The sequence below is a fragment of the Chiloscyllium plagiosum genome, unplaced genomic scaffold (genome assembly GCF_037043375.1).
Source record: "Chiloscyllium plagiosum isolate Xiang-an unplaced genomic scaffold, Cpla_swu_hap1 HiC_scaffold_31, whole genome shotgun sequence".
Classification (NCBI taxonomy): Eukaryota; Metazoa; Chordata; class Chondrichthyes; order Orectolobiformes; family Hemiscylliidae; genus Chiloscyllium; species Chiloscyllium plagiosum.
The window spans coordinates 48,780,675-48,803,553 of record NW_028270169.1 but is presented as its reverse complement, the minus strand read 5'-3'; the positions used below and the strand labels follow the sequence as shown (position 1 = coordinate 48,803,553).

At 46.6% G+C, this 22,879-nt stretch overlaps 2 protein-coding genes across 6 annotated transcripts in view; one reads left to right on the top strand and one right to left on the bottom strand.

The window, feature by feature from the left end:
* lrwd1 (leucine-rich repeats and WD repeat domain containing 1) overlaps positions 1-22,879 on the bottom strand; it is an 83,447-nt gene that overhangs the window by 52,031 nt on the left and 8,537 nt on the right. For 2 of the 5 annotated variants that reach the window (XM_043718742.2, XM_087977524.1), the window contains exon 1: positions 409-1,210. The exons of 1 other annotated variant lie outside the window; for it this stretch is intronic. The gene's annotated coding sequence lies outside the window, so the exon portion shown is untranslated. Of the gene's footprint in view, positions 1-408; positions 1,223-6,376; positions 6,417-22,879 lie in introns of those variants that run through there. 2 more of the 5 variants (XR_006315826.2, XM_043718743.2) reach the window with 2 other exon arrangements.
* alkbh4 (alkB homolog 4, lysine demethylase) lies at positions 6,581-12,013 on the top strand. Its single transcript, XM_043718750.2, has 3 exons — positions 6,581-6,801; positions 9,137-9,334; positions 10,725-12,013. Exons 1-3 carry the CDS (start codon positions 6,697-6,699, stop codon positions 11,394-11,396), a joined length of 975 nt encoding a protein of 324 aa, XP_043574685.1. The 5' UTR covers positions 6,581-6,696; the 3' UTR covers positions 11,397-12,013.

The window sequence follows — 22,879 nt, the reverse complement described above, 5'->3', positions numbered from 1 at the left end:
TCCTTTGGGATAACTGTGATCCTAAATCACTCTCCACTTGCTAACACACTATGCTCTGGATGAGGGTCAATATTGTGGTGCTGGAAAAGCACAGCAGGTCAGGCAGCATCCAAGGAGCATTCCTGATGATGGGCTTATGCCCAAAATGTCAATTCTCCTGCTTCTTGAATGCTGCCTGACCTGCTGTGCTTTTCCAGCACCACACTCTTGACTCTGATCTCCAGTCCTCACTTTCTCTTATGCTCTGGATGAGAAGATGATTACATCCAAACCATCAGATGTTAATCATGAGATATATCAGCATTAAAATTCTTTGGGGTCTAACACAAAGATATGAGATGCACTGATTTTAATCAAGTGGCATAATGGTATAAATCAAGATTTTGGGAAACATCACAATCATGTTACCTTTTAATGTGCTGTAAATTACTGGTTACATTGAAACAGCTCAATTTGTTTAAATGATTTGCTGCAAAAATAACAGAGGTCAAATTAGCAAGTCATCCAAAATGTTGGTCTTTTACAAAATAAAATAATTGCCAGGCTGACTGCACATCAACCACTTCAATACAATCCCCTCCTAAATAAAGATTGTTAACATTGGATTATTTGAATATTTGTCACTCATTAGTTAGATCAGCCCCTCATTATTGGTCATTTACTTTAATTGCTTTACTATTCAAAAATGTGTGATTATCATTAATCTTTTGATGTTCTCATTAATGATCAGAAAAAGATGTTTTTGTTATCATGCTCATAATTATGTAAGTATTATAATGAGAGTGTTCTTCTTTCCTTTTTGCAGACAACATCACAGTTAAATTGCTATAAATGTGCTTAATATGAATAATCTAATGATTAAAAAAGGTTGTCAGCTGTGGCTCAGTCGCAGCACTCTAGTGAGAATGTGGTGTGCCCCATTTCAGAGACTTGAGCATAAAATTCTATTTGACACTACAGCTCAGTATGGAGGGATTTAAGGACTTTGGAAGTCTCATTTTTCAATTCACCAAACAACACAGGATTTCCTGAGTAACAGGAGTTTTTGGGGGTTTTTTTGCATATAGTTTCCCACAGACGGTGAATTTTTCAAGAATTATAGAATCAGTGTCATATTGTCATTCAGAACGAAAACAAACCCTTCAATCCAATTTGTTCATGTTGACCAAGTTTCCCAAACTAAACTAGTCCCACTTGACTGCATTTGGCCAGTATCCCTCCAAATCCTTCCTATTCAGATACTTGCCCAAATGTGTTATAAATGTTGTGACTGTGTCAGCATCTACCACTTCCTCTGGCACTTAAGGGACATTTAAGCGACTCTTGGATAGGTACATAGAGGATAGTAAAATGAAGGGTATGTAGGTTAGTTTGATCTTAGAGGAGGATAAACGGTCAGCACAACATTGAGGACCAAAGGGCCTGTAATGTGCTGGACTATTCTACGTTCTATATGAATCACCCTGTGTGTGAAAAAGTTGCCTCTCAGGTCCTTTTGAATTTTACACTCTCTGCAAGTAAACAGTGAGGAAGTTATTCAATTCAAATGGAAACCAACACCTTCCACCCCGACCTCAAATTCACCTGGACAGTCTCAGATTCCTCCCTCCCCTTCCTCGACCTATCTGGGGGGGGGGGGGGGGGAGGGGAGGGGGGGGGGGGGGGGAGGGGAGGGGGGGGGGGGGGGGGAGGGGGGGGGGGGGGAGGGGAGGGGGGGGGGGGGGGGGGGAGGGGGGGGAGGGGGGAGGGGGGGAGGGGGGGAGGAGGGAGGGGGGGGGGGGGGAGGGGAGGGGGGAGGGGGGGGGGGGGGAGGGGGGGGAGGGGGGAGGGGGGGGGGGGGAGGGGGGGGGAGGGGGGGGGGGAGGGGGGGGAGGGGGGGGGGGGGGGGAGGGGGGGGGGAGGGGGGAGGGGGGGGGGGGGGGGGGAGGGGGGGGGGGGGGGGAGGGGGGAGGGGGGAGGGGGGGGGGGGGGGGAGGGGGGGGGGGAGGGGGGAGGGGGAGGGGGGGGGGGGGGAGGGGGAGGGGGGGGGGGGGGGGGAGGGGGGGGGGGGGGGGAGGGGGAGGGGGGGGGGGGGGAGGGGGGGGGAGGGGGAGGGGAGGGGAGGGGGAGGGGGGGGGGGGGGGAGGGGGGGGGGAGGGGAGGGGGGGGAGGGGAGGGGAGGGGGGAGGGGGGGGGGGGGGGAGGGGGGGGGGGGGAGGGGAGGGGGGGGGGGGGGGAGGGGAGGGGGGGTAGGGGAGTGGGGGGGGGGGAGGGGGGGAGGGGGGGGGGGGGAGGGGGGAGGGGGAGGGGAGGGGGAGGGGAGGGGAGGGGGGGGGGGGGGGAGGGGGAGGGGAGGGGGGGGGGGGGGGGAGGGGAGGGGAGGGGGGGAGGGGGAGGGGAGGGGAGGGGAGGGGGAGGGGAGGGGAGGGGGGGAGGGGAGGGGGGGGGGGGGAGGGGAGGGGAGGGGGAGGGGAGGGGAGGGGGAGGGGAGGGGAGGGGGGGGGGGAGGGGAGGGGGGGGGGGGGAGGGGGAGGGGAGGGGAGGGGAGGGGAGGGGGGGGGGGGGGGGGGGGAGGGGGGGGGGGAAGGGGGGGAGGGGGGGGGGGGGAGGGGAGGGGAGGGGGGGGGGGGGAGGGGGGGGGGGAGGGGGGGGGGGGGAGGGGGGGGGGAGGGGGGAGGGGGGGGGGGGGAGGGGGGGAGGGGGGAGAGGGGAGGGGAGGGAGGGGGGGGGGGGGGAGGGGGAGGGGAGGGGGGGGGGGGGGGAGGGGAGGGGGGGGGGGGGAGGGGGGAGGGGAGGGGGAGGGGAGGGGGAGGGGAGGGGAGGGGGAGGGGAGGGGGGGGGGGGGAGGAGGGGAGGGGGAGGGGGAGGGGGAGGGGAGGGGGGAGGGGAGGGGAGGGCGAGGGGGGGGGGGGAGGGGAGGGGGGGGGGGGAGGGGAGGGGGAGGGGAGGGGAGGGGAGGGGGAGGGGGAGGGGAGGGGGAGGGGGGGGGGGGGGAGGGGGAGGGGAGGGGAGGGGGGGAGGAGGGGAGGGGAGGGGGGGGGAGAGGGGAGGGGAGGGGGGGGGGGAGGGGAGGGGGGGGGGGAGGGGAGGGGAGGGGGGGGGAGGGGAGGGGGAGGGGAGGGGGGGTGGGGAGGGGAGGGGAGGGGGGGGGAGGAGGGGAGGGGGGGGGGGAGGGGAGGGGAGGGGAGGGGGGGGGGAGGGGAGGGGGGGGGGAGGGGAGGGGAGGGGGGGGGGAGGGGAGGGGGGGGGGAGGGGAGGGGAGGGGGGGGGGAGGGGAGGGGGGGGGGAGGGGAGGGGAGGGGGGGGGGAGGGGAGGGGAGGGGGGGGGGAGGGGAGGGGAGGGGGGGGGGAGGGGAGGCGGGGGGGGAGGGGAGGGGAGGGGGGGGGGAGGGGAGGGGAGGGGGGGGGGGGAGGGGAGGGTGGGGGGGGAGGGGAGGGGGGGGGGGGGGGGGAGGGGAGGGGAGGGGGGGGGGAGGGGAGGGGAGGGGAGGGGAAATGAGGAAACTGGTGAAATCCGAGTTCATCCCTTGTGGTTGGAGGGTTCCTAGGCGGAAGATGAGGCGCTCTTCCTCCAACCGTCGTTTTGTTGTGGTCTGGCGATGGAGGAGTCCAAAGACGTGCATATCCTTGGTGGAGTGGGAGGGGGAATTGAAATGTTGAGCCACAGGGTGGTTGGGTTGGTTGGTCCGGGTGTCCCAGAGGGTGTTCTCTGAAGCGCTCTGCAAGTAGCCGGCCTGTCTCCCCAATATAGAGGAGGCCACATCGGGTGCAGAGGATGCAATAGATGATGTGTGTGGAGGTGCAGGTGAATCTGTGGCGGATATGGAAGTTTCCTTTGGGGCCTTGGAGGGAGGTGAGGAGGGAGGTGAGGGGGGAGGTGTGGGTGCAAGTCCTGCACCTCCTGCGGTTGCAGGGGAAGGTGCCGGGAGTGGAGGTTGGGTTGGTGGGGGGTGTGGACCTGACGAGGGAGTCACGGAGGGAGTTGGTCTTTTACGGAATGCTGATAGGGGAGGGGAGGGAAATATATCCTTGGTGGTGGGGTCCGTTTGGAGGTGGCGGAAATGATGGCGGATGATGCGCTGAACATGGAGATTGGTGGGGTGGTAGGTGAGGACCAGTGGGATTCTGTCCTGGTGGCGGTTGGAGGAGCGGGGCTCAAGGGCAGAGGGGCGGGAAGTGGAAGAGATGCGGTGGAGGGCATCGTCGACCACGTTGGGGGGGAAATTGCGGTCCTTGAAGAAGGAGGCCATCTGGGTTGTGCGTTTTTGGAACTGGTCCTCCTGGGAGCAGATGCGGCAGAGTTGAAGGAATTGGGAGAATGGGATGGCGTTTTTACAGGGGGCAGGATGGGAGGAGGTGTAGTCCAGGTAGCTGTGGGAGTCGGTCGGTTTGTAGTAGATGTCCGTGTTGATTCGGTCGCCTGAGATAGAAATAGAAAGGTCGAGGAAGGGGAGGGAGGAATCTGAGACTGTCCAGGTGAATTTGAGGTCGGGGTGGAAGGTGTTGGTGAAGTGGATGAACTGTTCAACCTCCTCGTGGGAGCACGAGGCGGCGCCGATACAGTCATCGATGTAGCGGAGGAAAAGGTGGGGGGTGGGGCCAGTGTAGTTGCGGAAGATGGATTGTTCCACATATCCTACGAAGAGGCAGGCATAGCTGGGGCCCATGCGGGAGCCCATGGCTACTCCTTTCGTTTGGAGGAAGTGGGAGGATTGGAAAGAGAAGTTATTCAGGGTGAGGACCAGTTCAGTCAGTCGAAGGAGGGTGTCAGTGGAAGGGTACTGGTCGGTACGGCGGGAAAGAAAGAAGCGGAGGGCTTTGAGTCCTTCGTGATGGGGGATGGAGGTGTACAGGGACTGGATGTCCAAGGTGAAAATAAGGCGCTGGGGACCGGGGAAGTGAAAATCATGGAGCAGGTGGAAGGTATGGGTGGTGTCCCGAACGTAGGTGGGGAGTTCTTGGACTAAGGGGGACAGGACGGTGTCAAGGTATGCGGAGATGAGTTCGGTGGGGCAGGAGCAGGCGGAGACAATCCCTTACTGAACCAGGCTTGAGATTTTTCCATCAGATCTTCAGTAATTAACCTAAAATTTACATCTTAACTGTGATGCCTGAGCAGGTTTCAACTGTGAAGAGTACAACAGCATTTCCTATGGCAATAAAGAGCTTCACTGACAACATATTTCATCACTTACAAGTGTTGTGGCACAGAGGCCTTTTGGCCCATCATGGCTGTACCATCTCATTAAATGAGCATCATTACCTAGTGCCAATCTCCTGCTTTTTTTTGTATACCCTTAAAAATTATGTAAATATGCAACACCCTCTTCAATGTACCAACTGTACTTGCCTCCACCACACTTCCAAGCAATGAATTCCACACCCTAGCTGCTTAGAGTAAAAACATTTTTCCTCACATTACCCTGGCTTCTTTGACAGATCTCTAAATCTTGTTCCTTTTACAAGTGGAAAGTTTCTCCTGTCTACTCTATCCAACCTACTAATGTGTTTGAGAGTCCTATCAAATCTCCTCAATCTTCTTCTCTCTAAGGAGAACACTCCCAACTTCTTCAATCCATCCTCAGAACTGAAGTTCCTCATTCCTAGAATCCTTCCTATATTGTACATAACTGAACTGTACATAATACTCCAGCAAGTGTCTTCCCCAAATTGAACATGTCCTCGCTCTTGTATTCTACGTCCCTATGAATAAAGGCGAGAATATCTTCCTTACTGCTTTCTCTACCTGACCTACCACTTTTAATGATCTGTGATCATGTACACTCAGCTCCCTTGACTTCGACACCTCTCTTAAACTTGTACTGTCTTTCAAAGTTCTTCCACATTTCTCCTGTCTACTCTATCCACTTCCACATTGAGACTCGGCCGGCACCTAAGTGCCCACTCATTAGCTGGTCAGAGGTTGTTTCGGTTTTATCTAACATCAACGGGGAGTTTTGATAGAGTGGTCGCAAATCTAGGCCCATTAAACTGTACTCCTTGCTTTCATGTGGGAGTTGCACCTTTTGAAAAGATTATTGTCACGTTGCTGTCTTTGGGCTCATGCTCGGCGAAGCTTTTCTCGGCAGTGATTACGCCCCAGAGGTAATAGGCGCGAACGGCGTTATACAAATGTAAGTTTGTTTTCTTCACCGCTGTTACCACGATTCTGTAATCCTCAGGCGCAGAGCCCGCGCGCGCGCGCGCCCACCCACCGGCCTGCCCCCACCCCACCACTCTCTCTTGTTAAATCCACAAATCGGGCTCTGCACAAAGTTTACAGTCAGCACATTTCACAACACTTAGCCCAAGCAGGCAGCATTAAATACCAACTCTTTCCCGTCGCTGTTACCAGGTTCCAGGGTTAACCCGCGAAATTTAAGCCGGGCGCACTCACAACAAATGCTCGCGCTCCACAGTCGGCGGTTGACATCCGCGCATGCGCGTTTTGAGGGAGTGTCGGGGATAGTTCACGACCGCGCATGTGCGTTTTGAGGGAGAGTTTCAGGGGAGAGTCCGTGACCGGCGGTTGGCATCTGCGCATGCGAATTCTGAGGGAGTGTGTCGGGGGAGAGTCCGTCGTGAGCGGCGGTTGGCGCTCGCGCGTGCGCATTTTCACGGGGTGGGCGAAGGGACTGTTCGCCACCGGTCGTAGGGCGTCTTCCTACGATCCCGTGCGAAGGCTGTTCCTGTCGGTGCAGGCCTCTGGCCTTGAGCATGTCCGTGCAGAGCAGCGGCCCGCCTGGCTGCGGTTGCAAAGGGGTCCGTTCGTGCCTGGTCTGTGAGCGGGGTGGGATTGAAGCGGTCACGAAGTGCCAGCGGGTAAGAGTTCACCTGGATCTGAGCACTGATAACCGGTTGGTTAAACAAACAGTGTAGAAACAGAGATACTTCAACATCCACAGCTATAAACCCCCCCAAACATTAACTCCTCCTTTGCTCAAAAGTGATGTCGGAACCTGCTGAGTATATCCATCTCCAAGATTGTAGATTTCCAGCGTAATTTTGCTTTTATGTGTTATTAGATATCCTGTAATATTCGAAATTTAAAAACAAATCTTTGCGGCAGTCAGCCAGCACCTGCAAAATGACGAGGTTGTATTTATCCTTTTACCTGGACGGGTACAAATCCTCTCCCAAACCAAATTTGACTCTTCCTCCTAATTCGTGTGTTCTTCTGTCTGTACCACTGTAACAAATGCTATTATGGGGCCGTTGTGGGAAGCTGCTTTGAACAAGTCCTTTCGTGCACAGAAGTTTCCAAGGACTGATGGTTACCACTAAGAAGTTCAAGATGTGATTTTACAGGAGTATCAAGTTTTGACGGAAGGAACAGGGAAGACAAGATTTGAAAGGGGCCATGGAGGGATTCAACAATAGATATGAGGATCTTGAAATTGACAAATCCGATGGAGGCTGCTGACTGGAGGATGAATGGATGTTAATGATGGTGGGGTAGAAAATGGAATCTTAGTATTATTGCAGTGCAGAAGGAGAGCATTCTGCCCGATGTATGTACAAACATGCAGTTGATGCAGAAGTAGGTTAGATTAGACTATTTACATTGTGGAAACAGGCCCTTCGGCCCAACAAGACCACACCGACCCTCCGAATAGCAACCCACCCAGACCCGTTCCCCTACATTTACCCCTTCACCTAACACTACGGGCAATTTAGCATAGCCAATTCACCTGACCTGCATATCTATGGACTGTGGGAGGAAACCCATGCAGACTCCACCCAAACAGTTGCCCGAGGCGGGAATTGAACCTGGGTCTCTAGCGCGATGAGGCAGCAGTGCTAGTCACTGTGCTGGTGTTTAGCCCTTCATGCCTGTGCAGCATTCAATAAGATGCCAGATAGTTTGTTTATGTTTTGAATTTCATATTTCTACCTACCTTTGATTCCCCTGCCTAATTAAAAATATATCTACTACTACCTTAAAAAGATTCACTGACTTGCCTTCTGAGAATTCCAAAACTACACAACCATCAGAAAGAGAAAAATCCTAATCTCTACCCCCAGATGGGCAATACTGGTTTGGAGGATTTTCTTCCTCTTTGGAGGAAACATTGAATAGATAGGGCCTGTACTTTTTTAGAATTTAGGAGAATGAGAAGCAATCTTATTGAAACATAATAGGCTTGACAGTGTAGTTGCCAAAAGGTTGTTCCCTCCTGTGGGAGAGTAGGACCAGTGTATACTTAGAGTAAGGGGTTGCCCATTCAAGATTGATATGAGGAATTTTTTCGCTGAGGGTATTGAATTAGTTAATTTTTTTTTAAGTGGAGGACTGTACAGACTGGATTGTTAAAAATATTCAAGACTTAAACGTAGGAACATGGACCGTAAAGATTGTCGGATCAGCTGTGATCCTATTAAATAGTGGAGCAGGTTCAAACCTAATTATGTTCCTAATTTGTATGATCTTGTGGATCAAATGGCAAACATTTATTCTGATGAAGTCATAGCACTGCTGACTTCACTTTAAAATAGGTCATTGGCCGTGACATAAAAATGTTACTAATTCATTTCTATTGAGCAAAGAAACATGCCACTTCTTTAAGGGCCTTAGATATTCTGCACAATATTTTCTACAATTTATTTGTAAGTTGGTATTTTCCCAGTAGAACACAACCACCAGCATTCGCTCCCTGCTAAGCAACTCTAGGAAACAAAGCAGCCGACAGAGACACAATATTTGGACCATTTTGCTCCCTTCCCATCCCCTGACTCCTTTTCACCAACCGGATTCATTCCTCCCATTGACCAACTAGGTTGTATCCTCTACCTGTCTTCACTTATCCCCACTACAGCACCCGGCCGCCGCCACCCGCTTTATCTGTAGCTCCCACTATACTCACCCTCCAGTACTGAAGAAGGGTTACACACGAAACATTGACTTCTCCACGTCCTGGTGCTGCCTGGCTTGCTGTGTTCTTCTAGCCTCCTGCTTGCCTATACATTATGTCTTGTCTCATTATGTCAACTTCTAAAATTTTTGGGTTTTTTTCCTTGTGCTAAAACTTTCAAAGTCTTTCCTCTTCTATTGCCTTGCATGTTTATGAAATAACTCCTTTACCTGCCACGCTTGCGTGTTAAATAATTAATATTCTAAGGAATTGAATCAAATTGTTATCAAATTCTCTTTCCCCAGAGGAAGTACCATTTTACTTATCATCCTACATTGGGCTTAGCAATTGGGAATGATGACTCTAGTTTAAGTGGCTGGACTTTTCCATTTCCTGGAGTATTTTTATTAGATGATTTTGTAAATGAAGAGGAGGAAACCAAGCTGGTGAACCTGATGGATAATGATGAATGGAAGCCTTCACAATCTGGACGCAAGAAACAGGTAGGTTTTCCTGGTGCATTAAAAAAAATGCTATGTATGGGTCAGTGTTAGAACGTTGTTTATATATTCAGCTTAACAACATTTTTTTGTATGAATCTCAATATGATGTGTTAACTTATGACAGATTCAGCATAGACCAGCCTGTGCAATACCTCCCATTACACTAAGAACTAGTAGGGGAGTCCCAAATACCTGAATGGCAATATACTCTTGCATTTCAAACTGATCACTAATACAAATCAAACTTTGGATTAAGGTATTCTGCTACCAACTCTAAAAGAAAATATGCACTTGTATTTAGACTGATCTTTCCACGTTTCCTGGTTTGGAATTTTTTTCCTGTGTTCTGTGATTTCTTCAATCTCATGGGATGTGATGTTGAACACCGCATCAACTAACTGGAAGCATTCCCTTGAGTTTTCACTTTTCTGTTTTGTGAATATTTTTGTTTGAACAATTAAGAGTTGAGGGAGTTCCTGAGATTGGCAACAATAAGCAAATGCCACTAAGATGCACAACCTTAATCAAATTCTAGTTATTTCGAATGTAATCTATATCCTTCAGTATTACTGTTTAACATTACTGGTAATTTCACTCCGGAATCCATTTGTGACAAGTCATATTTGACTTCCTTATCAGAGCAAACCCGAAGTAATCTTGCATGGGCAATTTTTTGTTTGAAAAACAGGGTTTAATGAATAGCTCATTGTGTGGTCTAATGAACATTAGTGTGTAAGTCTGACTAGTTAATCAGGAAAGTGAAGCAATCTGCAGTTAGTTTAGCAAGGTTGCATTTCTGATATCATTATGATTGCCATAAACTGAAATATTTTGCATTTTCTTTGTAACATTTGCATCATCAGGCCTTTCCAAAGTACTGCTCTTTGAAGTGTTGCTACTGTTGTAATTTAGGGAAAGGGGACAGCCAAACAAAAAATAATAATCACAATAGGCAGTTTCCTTTTTGAGAGACTGATTGAGGGTTAAATGGCAAAACTGGCAGAACTCTTCTGCTGTCCAAAGGATAAGAACCCTGGTACTTTCACAACCACCTGAGAGAACAAATAGCAGTTTCCTGTCTCAACCAAAAGATTGTTTTTCCAACACTGCAGCACACGCCCTACATCAATTATTTACTCTACAATACTTTGTATATCCCCAAGTGGAAGATACAGTGCCTTATCTCAGAAAATTAAGTAAACCTGCTTTGTATTGTTTCCTGTGATATTAAAACTTTCAAAATTGGCTTTGCTGTTTTTTTTGCTCTTTCAAAACATTTTCTGAAAAACGTTTTCACATTTAGAAGTACTTGGTAATTGCTAACAATGCATAGATAATTTTCTTAGGTCTTGGTGTATTATTACGTATTTTTTCCTTTGTCAATATGCAGGACTATGGTCCAAAGGTGAATTTTAAAAAGCACAAGTTGAAAGTGGGAAGCTTCAGTGGCCTACCATGCTTCAGCCATTTCCTCCTAAACCGAATGATACAGTATCCTGTGTTGAAAAGCTTTCTGCCTGTGGAGCAATGTAACCTGGATTATAGACCGGAACGTGGCTCTTCCATTGACTCACACTTTGATGACTGGTGGTTATGGGGTGAGCGTTTGGTCAGCCTGAACCTGTTGTCTGAAACTATATTATCAATGTCTTGTGACTCAGAGGATCTCATCCAGCTACATCATAATATGGTGTGCAATGCACAGTCCTGTGATCCAGTATCTGATCATTCAGAGAGCCTTTGTAATTTCCATGATGATAATACTCAAGTTCTTTGCACGGATAACTGTAGTGTGAAAATCACTAGTGACACCTGTCAAAGGCATGTCCCTTACAAAGACGTAGAGGTAGCCATACATTTGCCAAGGAGATCTTTAATTGCTTTATATGGAGAAGCACGATATACATGGAAACATGGCATAAACAGGCAAGATATTAAATCAAGGCGGATCTGCAGTACCTTTAGAGAGCTATCCGAAGAGTTCAACCGTGGAGGGAATCAAGAGGCATTGGGAAGAGAACTCCTGGACCTCGCACTGAGCTTTCAAGGTGTTCCTGTATGAAATTACTGTTATAAAACATCAAGTACAAGTATTCTTCATTACAAACTCAGCTTTGGGATAGCTACAAAACAAAAAAAGTCCCACCTTCCTAATGCTGTGGTCTAGATCATGTGTCCGAACCTTTGCAGCATTGTAAAGGTTTCATTAGGGTTATACAAGAGTAAAAAGAGATTTTGCATCTGATCTTTTTTCTGCTATACCATTGAAAAACAGCTGTCAACTACTGATCTTGTCCCTTTTAAGCAAACAGCCTTTTGTCAGAAATTATGGCATCAGAGTCATGCTTTGGCACAGTTATCCACTAATGTACTGTGCACACTAGCCAAAACAAGGCTTTTATTAGTGAGGGAGATGATACGTGAAGCATATGTAGAGAATCTATAATCTATTCAATCCACATTTAGTGGAAATCGGTGATGGTTTGAGTGTTGACTTGTTATGAAATTACTGTCAATTTTTAATTAATGAACTAGGTATGCAGTTCAAATTATGCTAACCTGTCAAATGTTTCCTCAGAAACCACTGATTGTGGCTTTCTCAAAGCAGGGAGGTAGTGATCAATTTTACATTCAAATGTTTAGATTTTAATTTGAATAAATGCTAATATTGTAAATTAATTTTGTGCTCGAATTAAACTTTGTCATTAGTGTAATTAAAGTTAATATTTTCGAATTCTGTCCAACAAGCTTACATTAAGTAATTTTGAATTGAGAATTAGTTTGTTGATTAGATAATCACAGTTTCTAAAATATCAGTTCTTTTAGAATGGTTCAATTCTCTGTCATGTACATTTTTTGGGTTAACACCCTACCTAGCTAGCAAAGATCAGCAACGTCTTTGATTACCTATCCCTTCTGTGTGTCTGGGCCCCACTCTTTCTACTCTTGTCATTAGCACAAATGCCACCCTTTCCCAGCTATTTTCAATTCTGACTCAAAATGTTAACTCTATTCAAAGTTTGGGTGAAGATTTGTAGCTCAGGTGCTTGTTGTTGTGGTTCTGTTCGCCGAGCTGGAAATTTTTGTTGCAAACGTTTCGTCCCCTGTCTAGGTGACATCCTCAGTGCTTGGGAGCCTCCTGTGAAGCGCTTCTGTGGGGTTTCCTCCGGCATTCATAGTGGCCTGTCCCAGCCACTCTCAGACAACAACTCACCAGAACGAAGGACCCGATACCCAGCATGAGCAAAACTAATGTGTACAAAATCCCATGCAAGGACTGCACAAAACACTATATAGCACAAACAGGAAGACAGCTAACGATCCGCATCCATGAACATCAACTAGCCACGAAACGCCACGACCAGCTATCCTTAGTAGCCACACACGCAGACGACAAGCAACATGAAATCGACTGGGACAACACTACCATTATAGGGCAAGCCAAACAAAGAACAACCAGGGAATTCCTAGAAGCATGGCACTCATCCACAAACTCCATCAACAAACACATCGACCTGGACCCAATATACCGGCCACTACAGCGGACAGCTGAAACTGACAACCGGAAGCGGCAGGGACAGGCCACTATAAATGCCGGAGGAAACACCACAGAAGCGCTTCACAGAAGGCTCCCAAGCACTGAGGATGTCACCTAGACAGGGGACGAAACGTTTGCAACAAAAATTTCCAGCTCGGCGAACAGAACCACAACAGTTAACTCTGTTTTTCTCCCTCTGCTGAGTTTCTCCAACACCAGTTTTGTTTAAGCTTCACCTGCCTTCCTGATGGTAACCTCTAGTCTTCCACATATACATTTTCAATATTGATTCAGTTCTGTCCACTGAGATACACTATTGTATATAGCAAGTAAGATACATCTTAATTATGGGAGTAGGTGACACTCCATTAACTATGAGTAACTATGACTCTTCAGGATGGGTCTCTCATGGAAGCCTCACCTCACTGATTACCTCTGTGGGAGTTTTGCTGTGATTTTTGTCTACCACAATGACAGTCATGCATCCCCACTGGCGTTGCCAGAAACAGCAGTGAAACTAGCCGACCAAGAGACCTAGAAAAATCATGAGGCAATTGTGTGCACATGGAGGAGGACACCAAGCAGTGTGAGTTGTCACTCTCAGAAAGCACAGCATATGGAGGGTTTGAATAGCCCACGCATCTTGGTGGGATGTATCTCTGATTTTAAAAAAACCTTCCCATGGGTGTGAATGTGGTAGCATGGTGTGAAAAATGCTGATACCACACAAGTTCCAACAAGACTCAGTGCTGGCAACTGGTCTGTCTCTACACAGACAGAAGAAATGGAAATGAGACCCATAAGACTGTGGTGCATTCCTATGTAGGCCTGATCCGGGAATCAGGTCAGGAGGATCAGGAGTTCCAGTAGATACAGCCAAACACATGATGGTAAAATATGTTTAGGCAGCCCACAACAGATTAACAACACCATCAAAACACATCTTCTATTACAAGGAATTGGGAAGGGTAACTTCAACTGAAGGGAGTTGGCAATATTCTCAGCAATGAAACAGCCAATATGACCGCCTACATGGAAACAGTCCTCATTGAACTGATATATGAAAAAACTGCTATTAATAAAGCTAAGATGGATTATTTTGAACACTCGAACTCTGCATTTGACATTAGGCACTTCTCATGTCCATATGGATGAAAAACATCAGTTTAAGAACATACAACAAAGTGCTCCAAGTTATAGAGTCTAATCCCGTTTGCCAACATTTAGTCCATATCGTTGTCAATCCTTCCTATTGATATACGACTCCAGATGCCTTTTATATATCATAATTGTACCAGCTTCCATCACTTCCTGTAGTAACTAATACCATACATGAACTGCATGAAAAGTCCCTTGTAGATCTTTCCCCTCTTATGTTAAACCTATGTTGTCTAGTTTTGGACACCCCTATGCTGGGGAAACGACCTTGGCTATTCACCCTATCAATATCCCTTATGATTTTATAAACTTATATAAGGTCACCCTTCAGCCTTCATTGCTGCAGGGAAAATAGCACCAGCCTATTCAGCCTCTTCCCCATAGCTCAAACCCTCCAAACCTGGCAACAGCCTTGTAAATCTTCTCTGAATCCTTCCAAGGTTAACAACGTCTTTCCTGTAGAAGGGATACCAGAATTGAACATTATTTCAAAAGAGGGCGAACCAATGTCTCGTACAGCCGGAACATGACCTCCCAACTCCAATACTCAATGCGTTCACCAATAAAAGCAAGAGTATCAAACACCACCTTCGCTACCAAGTCAAGAGGGTGGTGCTGGAAAAGCAAAGCAGGTCAGGCTGCATCCGATGAGCAGGAGAATCAACGTTTCGGGCAAGAGGCCTTCTTCAGGAATGAGCCGAAGGGGTGAAGAGAAATGGATGGGGGAGGGCGGTGGGGCTGGGGAAGGTAGTTGAGAATGTGATAGGTCGATGGAGGTGCGGGTAATGGTGATGGGTCGGAGAGAAGAGTGGAGCAGATACATGGGAAGGAAGATGGACAGGTAGGACAGGTCATGAGAGCAGTGCCGACTTGAAAGGTTGGATGTGGGATAAGGTGGGGGGAGGGGAAATGAGGAAACTGGTAAAGTCCTCATTGATGTTGTGTGGTTGGAGGGTCCCAAAGTGGAACCTTCACTGTATTCACTACCTTGTTTACTTGTGACTCCACTTCCAAGGAAGTATCAACCTGCACCCCAAGGTCTCTGTTCAGCAACACTCCCCAATACCTCCTGATGAAGGGCTCCTGCCCGAAACGTCGAATTTCCTGCTCCTCGGATGCTGCCTGACCTGATGTGCATTTCCAGCACCACTCTAATCTTGACAATACTCCCCAGCACCCTACCGTTACCATCTGGAGGAATACCTAGCACAGCAGGAGGAAGGTCAAGTGACAAATAGCCCATGTCACTAAGATGTGGTGACAAGAGTAGAAAATACCACATGCTAAGTGCAAAGATGGAGGACCTGCCAAACAAACCAGGGCCTTCTCATGCTCCAAATGAGAGTTAATATTCTCATTGAGAAACACATCTCCATCAACTGGAACAGCAATATGTGGGATGTTCATTTGTAAGTAAAGAGGTCGCCAGCTTCCTTACCACAAAAACACTCAAGCAAATTTCTGACAAGTGCAGTGTGTTGCAGGGAATCAGCGTGGTAGCGCAACTACCAACCCCTGACAAGATTGAAGACGACGCTATGGACATCGGTCCATTTGACTAAGCTGGAGGAGGTCACCCAATAAACGAAAAAGGATCATTTGACATCTGGCCTGTAATCCCAAAAATTGTGATGATGACAATCAAACAATCCAGCATGAAGAAATATTAAATAAGAAGGGTGATCCCAAAGTCAGAGTGCAGGGGTTAAGTCTTATGGACCAGTCATTGACTTTCTAATGACTTAACACCAGGTTATAATCCAACAGGTGTAGTAGGAGAGGGGGAAAGAATACCAACAATTTATTAGCAGAATGGTAGCTCCCTAAAACTGGCTGCCCCCTATTGAATCTTTATTCAGTTAGAAAAGAGACACCAGTTTCTATTGATTAAAATGGGAAGTCCAGATTTCTTTCAAGTCATTAATAAAACCTTCATCTTGGGACAATGTACTGTATACATTGTACTGGAATCAGGCTGGTTTTACTTTTTGAACAAGATTGAATATATCTGCAACTACACAATAAGTTTTATTGTTTAAAAAAAAAACCTGTTTCCAGTTTAAAACACAGATGGAGTGTAAGCATGGCCTCACACCTAAAAAGTATTGTCTGACCTGAGATATCTGCTTTGTATACACTGATAAAACTTTTAATTATCTCAGGACACAGATTTGAAAAAAATTTGGATTTTGGATTTTAAATAATAGAAACTGGTGTCTCTTTTCTAACTGATTAAAGATTCAACAGAAGGTTGTCAGTTTTAGGGTAGCTACCTTTGCTGCTTATAAATTCTGTGTCAGTATTCCTTTCCTCTCTCATACTACGCCTGAGGAAGGAGCAGAGTTTTGTAAGCTCGTGTTTTCATATAAGCCTGTCAGACTATAACCTGGTATGTGATTTTTTTTGGACATTGTCCAACCCTGTTCACCACCAACATTTCCACAACATTTCTAGTGACTGGAGGTGAACAGCACAAAACTACTCCCAGGCCAATAGAACCTATCTCAAGATAGATTAAAACTATATGGACACAAAAAGAATATGGGTGTGAAGAAAGGATGGGCAAGTAAAAGGCACAGCTCAGAGAAGCTCAACTTGTTCTATAAACATAATAATAGGTATCGACTAGCCCTGTAGATTATGGGGATGGCAGCCATAACATTATGTCCTCTTTCGAAGGAGGAGCACAAGCATAATTTAAGTACAATCTGGTCAGTGGTGAACAACAAGGGAAATCTTGACAAATTTACAAAATACTCCAGTCAAAGGGATGACATCCAGTTGTTGCGTCCCATAGAGAACAAGAGGTCAACTCAGCCATCATGGAGATAGACCCAGAGTGCAACTGGTCCAGATGGAATGAAATTAGGGGATATTCAAGAATATTCACAATGGGAATGCCAGATGTTTGCCCCAACTCTTTGCCCTGTGGTTAAAAACCAGCACCATCCTGAACTCCCTAAAAAAGATTCAGGCTGGTCTGATTCAAAAAGCAGAAGATGCAGAATGTCTGAGAAACATTGATAACTGGAGGAACATCACTGGTAACCCCAGGATGTAGTGACAACATCACAACACTGGAGAACATTGTTAAAGATACCAAACAGAATAGAAAGAACTTTGTATTTTTGTTGACCTTGTAAAGGCATTTGACTCAGAAGGACATAGACTCATTAGTGCCTTATTAGTAATTTGTCTCCCTAAAACATTCATACAATTAATTAATGACCTAGAAACACACATTGGATTGTGACTGTAATTGAGGAAAACCAAAATCAAAACCAATAAAAATTGGGCATTTAAGCAGGGGACCCTCCAGTTTCCAATATTCTTTAACATTGCCTTGAATCTGTTATTGTGCATCTTGGAGGAAGCCAATTCAGGAGTATCTATTGATATTGAACAGCAAAAGAGTGAATTGCTCCACCCTAGCTTTCACAGACAATTTTGCAGTTTTTAATGACTCGCATGCTGGTATGGTGAAGAACATTAAAACATTAAAGCAGTCCAGGCATATTGTGATAACACGGTCTTACAATTAATATATTGAAGACCCAAAGTTGTCACTTCTGAAGAGAAGATCTTTCTATACAATTGTGAAAAAACGTGGATCACTGAAAATAAATGTTATAGAAATTACTGCCCTGGGGTGATGCAGAGGTACCTTAGTGCCTGAATCGATTCAGGGGCAGTGTTGCGGATGTAGATTGGGTGGAAAAGTTTAAGAACTGGATAGCTAACTTGGAATTAGCTGCTCTCTGACCAATTCAAAAGACTGAATGCATAAGAACTCATAACATTCTTAGAATGTATTATTGCTTGATCCTCAGGAAATGTCCCAGAATAGAATTTACAAACTCAACTTAATTGTCCATAATGCAACCAAGAATTCCATCCATTGCCCGCCACATATGTCTGATGGCTTCTTATGTATGAAAAGTAAATATGGTGGACAAGGAATACCTAGGCTAGAGTTACAAATCCCAGCTGCTGCAATTCTGAAACAGGAGTGTCATTGGACGACAGCATAGTGGTTCAGTGGTTAGCACTGCTACCTCACAGTGCCATGTACCTGGGTTCACCTCCAGCCTTGGACACCTGTCTGTGTGGAGTTTGCACATTTTCCACATGTCTGTATGGGTTTCCTCTGGGTGCTCCTGTTTCTTTCCACTGTCCAAAAATGTGCAGGTTAGGTGGATTAGAGGCAAAAAGTGTGCAATTGGAAAGGGTTGGGGAGCAAGAGAGCTGACATTTCAGGCATGAGCCCTTCATCAGGAATTCCTGACTCCTGATGAAGGGCTTATGCCTGAAATGTTGCCAGACTTGCTGTGCTTTTCCAGCGCCGCACTTTTCGACTCCGAGGTCTGCAGATGCTGGAGATCACTTTGGTGGATTGGTCATGCTATATTGCCCACAGTGTCGGGATATGTAAGTTAGGTAGATTAGCCATAGGGGTTGCAGGGATATGGTAAGGGGATGAGTCTGGGTGGGTTGCTCTTCAGAGAGTCGATGTGGACCTGTTGAGCCAAATGGTCTGTTTCAACACTATGGGGATTCTATTCTATTCTAACCAGGGGTTCTTAGATAGTGGGGAATTAGTTCTTCAGCCTTCTGATGTGACAGTTCATCCCTGTTCTTAGTCAGCACCAGAGGTTCCTCCCCCTCCAAGAGATTCAACACATCGATGAGCAACATTAAGACTTATACTGGCACTCTTATGAGTGACCCCCAAAATGTTACATGGCATTTCCATCAGGTAGCAAGTACAAAATAAAGCTGTATTTGCTTGTAGTTGTGAACTATCACCTCCAGGTGTCTCTGGTGATTTTTATTTAGAGCCAAAGAGTCATAGAGATGTACAGTGTGGAAACAGACCCTTCAGTCCAACTAGTCTACATTAACCAGATATCCTAAACTAATCTAGTCCCATTTGCCACTATTTGGCCCATATCCCTCTAAACCCTTCCTATTCATTGACCCATCCAGCTGCTTTTAAAATGTAGTAATTGTACCAGTCTCCACCACTTCCTCTGTCAGCTCATTCCATACACACACCACCTATTGTCTGAAAAAGCTGCCCCTTAAGTCCCTATTATATCTTTCCCCTCTCACCCTAAACCTATGCCTCTCGTTCTGGACTCCCTCACCCCAGAGAAAATACCTTGTTTATTTAGCCTATCCATGTCCCTCATTTTTATAAACCTCTGGAAGGTCACCCCCTCAGCCTCCGACACTCCAGGGAAAACAGCCCCAGCATATTCAGCCCTTCCCCATAGCTCAAATCCTCCAACCCTGGCAACATCCTTGCAAATCTTTTCTGAACCCTTTCAAGTTTCACAATATCTTTCCAATAGGAAGGAGACCAAAACTGCACGCAATATTCCAAATGTGGCCTAACCAATGTCCTGTACAGCTGCAACATGACCTCCCCACTCCTATACGCAATGCTCTGACCAATAAAGGAAAGCATACCAAACGCCTTCTTCACTATCCTATCTATCTGCGACTCCACTTTCAAGGAAATATGAACCTGCAACACTCCCCAGGAGTGTGTAAGTCCTGCTAAGATTTGCTTTTTCAAAATGCACCAGCTTGCATTTATCTAAAATAAATTCTATCTGCCACTCCTCAGCGCATTTGCTCATCTGATCAAGATCCCTTTGTACTCGGAGGTAACCTTCTTTGCTGTCCACTACACCTCCAATTTTGGTATCATCTGCAAACTTACTAACTATACCTTTTATGTTCACATCCAAATCATTTATATAAAATGACGAAAAGTAGTGGATTCAGCACCAATCCTAGCAGCACACCACTGGTCACAGGCCTCAAGTCTGAAAAGCAACCCACCACCACCACCCTGACTTCTACCTTCGGTCAGTTCTGTATCCAAATGGCTAGATCTCCATGAATTCCATGAGATCTAACCAGTCTCCCATGAGGAACCTTGTCAAATGCCTTACTGAAGTCCATATCGATCAAGTCTACCACTCTGCACTCAATCCTCTTTGTTATTTCTTCAATCAAGTTCGAGAGACATGATTTTTTCCACGCACAAAGCCATGCTGACCAGCCCTAATCAGTCCTTGCCTTTCCAAATAGGAGAGAATCCTGAGGGACAGGATTTACACAAACAACTTGCCTCGCACCAATGTCAGGTTCATTGGTCTATAGTTCCCTGGCTTGTCCTTACCGCCTTTCTGAAATAGTGGCACCACGTTAGCCAACCTCCAGTCTTCCAGCACCTCACCTGTGACTACCAATGATAAAAAAGGGCCCCAGCAATCACTTCCCTAGTTTCCCCACAGAGTTCTAGGGTACACCTGATCAGATCCTGGGGAGTTATCCACCTTTATGTGTTTCAAGACATCTAGCACCTTCTCCTTGGTAGTATGGACATTTTTCAAGATGTCACCATTTATTTCCCCACATTCCATATCTTCCATGTCCTTCTTCACATGAAACACTGGTGCAAAAATACTCGTTTAATATCTCCCCCATCACCTGCAGTTTCACACATTGTCTGCCTTGCCGATCTTTGAGGGATCTTATTTTCTCTCTCTAGTTACCCTTCTGTCCTTAATGTATTTATAAAATCCCTTTGGATTCTTCTTAATCCTATTTTCCAAAATTCTCTCATGTCCCTTTCTGCCCTCCTGATTTCTCTTAAGTATACTCCTACTGCCTTCATAACTAAGCATTCAGTCAATCTCTGCTGTCTATACCGGACATATGTTTCCTTCTTTTCTTAACCAAAACCTCAATTTCTCTAGTCATCCAGCATTCCCTACACCTACCAGCCTTTCCTTTCACCCTAACAGGAATATACTTTCTCTGGACTCTCGTTATCTCATTTCTAAAGACTTCCCATTTTCCAGCCATCCCTTTACCTGCGAACATCTGCCCCCAATCAGCTTTTGAAAGTTCTTACCTACTACCGTCAAAATTAGCCTTTCTTCAATTTAGAACTTCAACTTTTAGATCTGGTCTATCCTTTTCCATCACTATTTTAAAACTAATAGAATTATGGTTGCTGGCCCCAAAGTGCTCCTTCACTAACACCTCAGTCACCTGCCCTGCCTTATTTCCCAAGAGTAGGTCAAGTTTTGCACCTTCTCTAGTAGGTACATACTGAATCAGAACATTTTCTTGTACACACTATGCCATAACACTATGCCAGTTTCTGTCTATGTTTCGAAAGTTAAAATCCCCTACTATAACCATGGTATTATTCTTACAGATAATCAAAATTTCCTTACAAGTTTGTTTCTCAATTTCCCACTGACGATTAGGGGGTCTATAATATAGTCTCAGTAAGGTGATCATTCCTTTCTTATTCCTCAGTTCCACCCAAATAACTTGCTTGGATGTATTCCCAAGAATATCATCCCTAAGTACAGTAGTATCCCTTATCAAAAAGGCCACTCCCCCTCCTCTCTTGCCCCTTTTCGATCCTTCCTATAGGATTTGTATCCTAGAACATTAAGCTGCCAGTCAAAGAGATGTACAGCACAGAAACAGACCCTTCAGTCCAACCCATCTATGCTGACCAGATATCCCTACCCAACCTGCCAGCACTCAGCCCATATCACTCCAAACCCTTCCTATTCATATACCCAGGCAAATGCCTTTTAAATGTTACAATTGTACTGGCATCCACCACTTCCTCTAGCAGCTCATTCCATACATGTACCTCCCTCTGCGTGAAAAAGTTGCTCCTTAGGTCTCTTTTATATCTTTCCCCTCTCACCCTAAACCTATGCCCTTTAGTTCTGGACTCCCCGACCCCAGGGAAAAGACTGTCTATTTATCCTATCCATGCCTCTCATTATATTGTAAACCTCTTTAAGGTCACCCCTCAACCTCCGACGCTCCAGGGAAAACAGCCCCAGCCTGTTCAGCCTCTCCCTATAGCTCAAATCCTCCAACCCTGGCAACCTGTCCATCCCTGTGCTATGTTTCTATAATTACAGTAGTCTGGATGTCGGATGGAAGTTGAATCAGGAGCTGAAATTGGCCTGTCGCAAAGATGTTACTACAGTTGTTATGGGGGATTTCAACATGCAGGTAGACTGGGAGAATCAAGATGGTATTGGACCTCAAGAAAGAGACTTTGTGGAGTGCCTCCGAGATGGATTCTTAGAACAGCTGGTGCTGGAGCCTACCAGGGAGAAGGCAATTCTGGATCTGGTATTGTGCAATGAACCATAATTGATCAGGGACCTCGAAGTGAAGGAGCCATTGGGAAGTAGTGACCATAATACAATAAGCTTCAATCTGCAATTTGAGGGGGAGAGGGTACAATCGGAAGTGTCAATATTTCTGTTGAATAAAGGGAACTATGGAGCTATGAGGGAGGAGCTGGCCAAAGTACAATGGTGCAATATCTTAGCAGGGATGACAGTGGAGGAACAATGGCGGATATTTCTGTGTATAATGCAGAAGATGCAGGATCAGTTCATTCCAAAAAGGAAGAAAAATCCTAGGAGGAGGCATGGGTGGCCGTGGCTGATGAGGGAAGTTAAGAAACATATAAAGTTAAAAGAGAAAAAGTACAACATAGCAAAGATAAGTGGGAAGACGGAGGACTGGGAAGCTTTTAAAGAACAAGAGAGGATTACTAAGAAGGAAATACGAAGAGAAAAAATGAGGTACGAAGGTAAACTGGCCAATAATATAAAGGAGGATAGTAAAAGCTTTTTTAGGTATGTGAAAGGCAAAAAAGTGGTTAAGACTAAAATTGGGCCCTTGAAGACGGAAACAGGGGATATATTACGGGGAACAAAGAAATGGCAGAAGAACTGAATTGGTACTTCAAATCTGTGTTCACTGGGGAGGACACAAGCAAT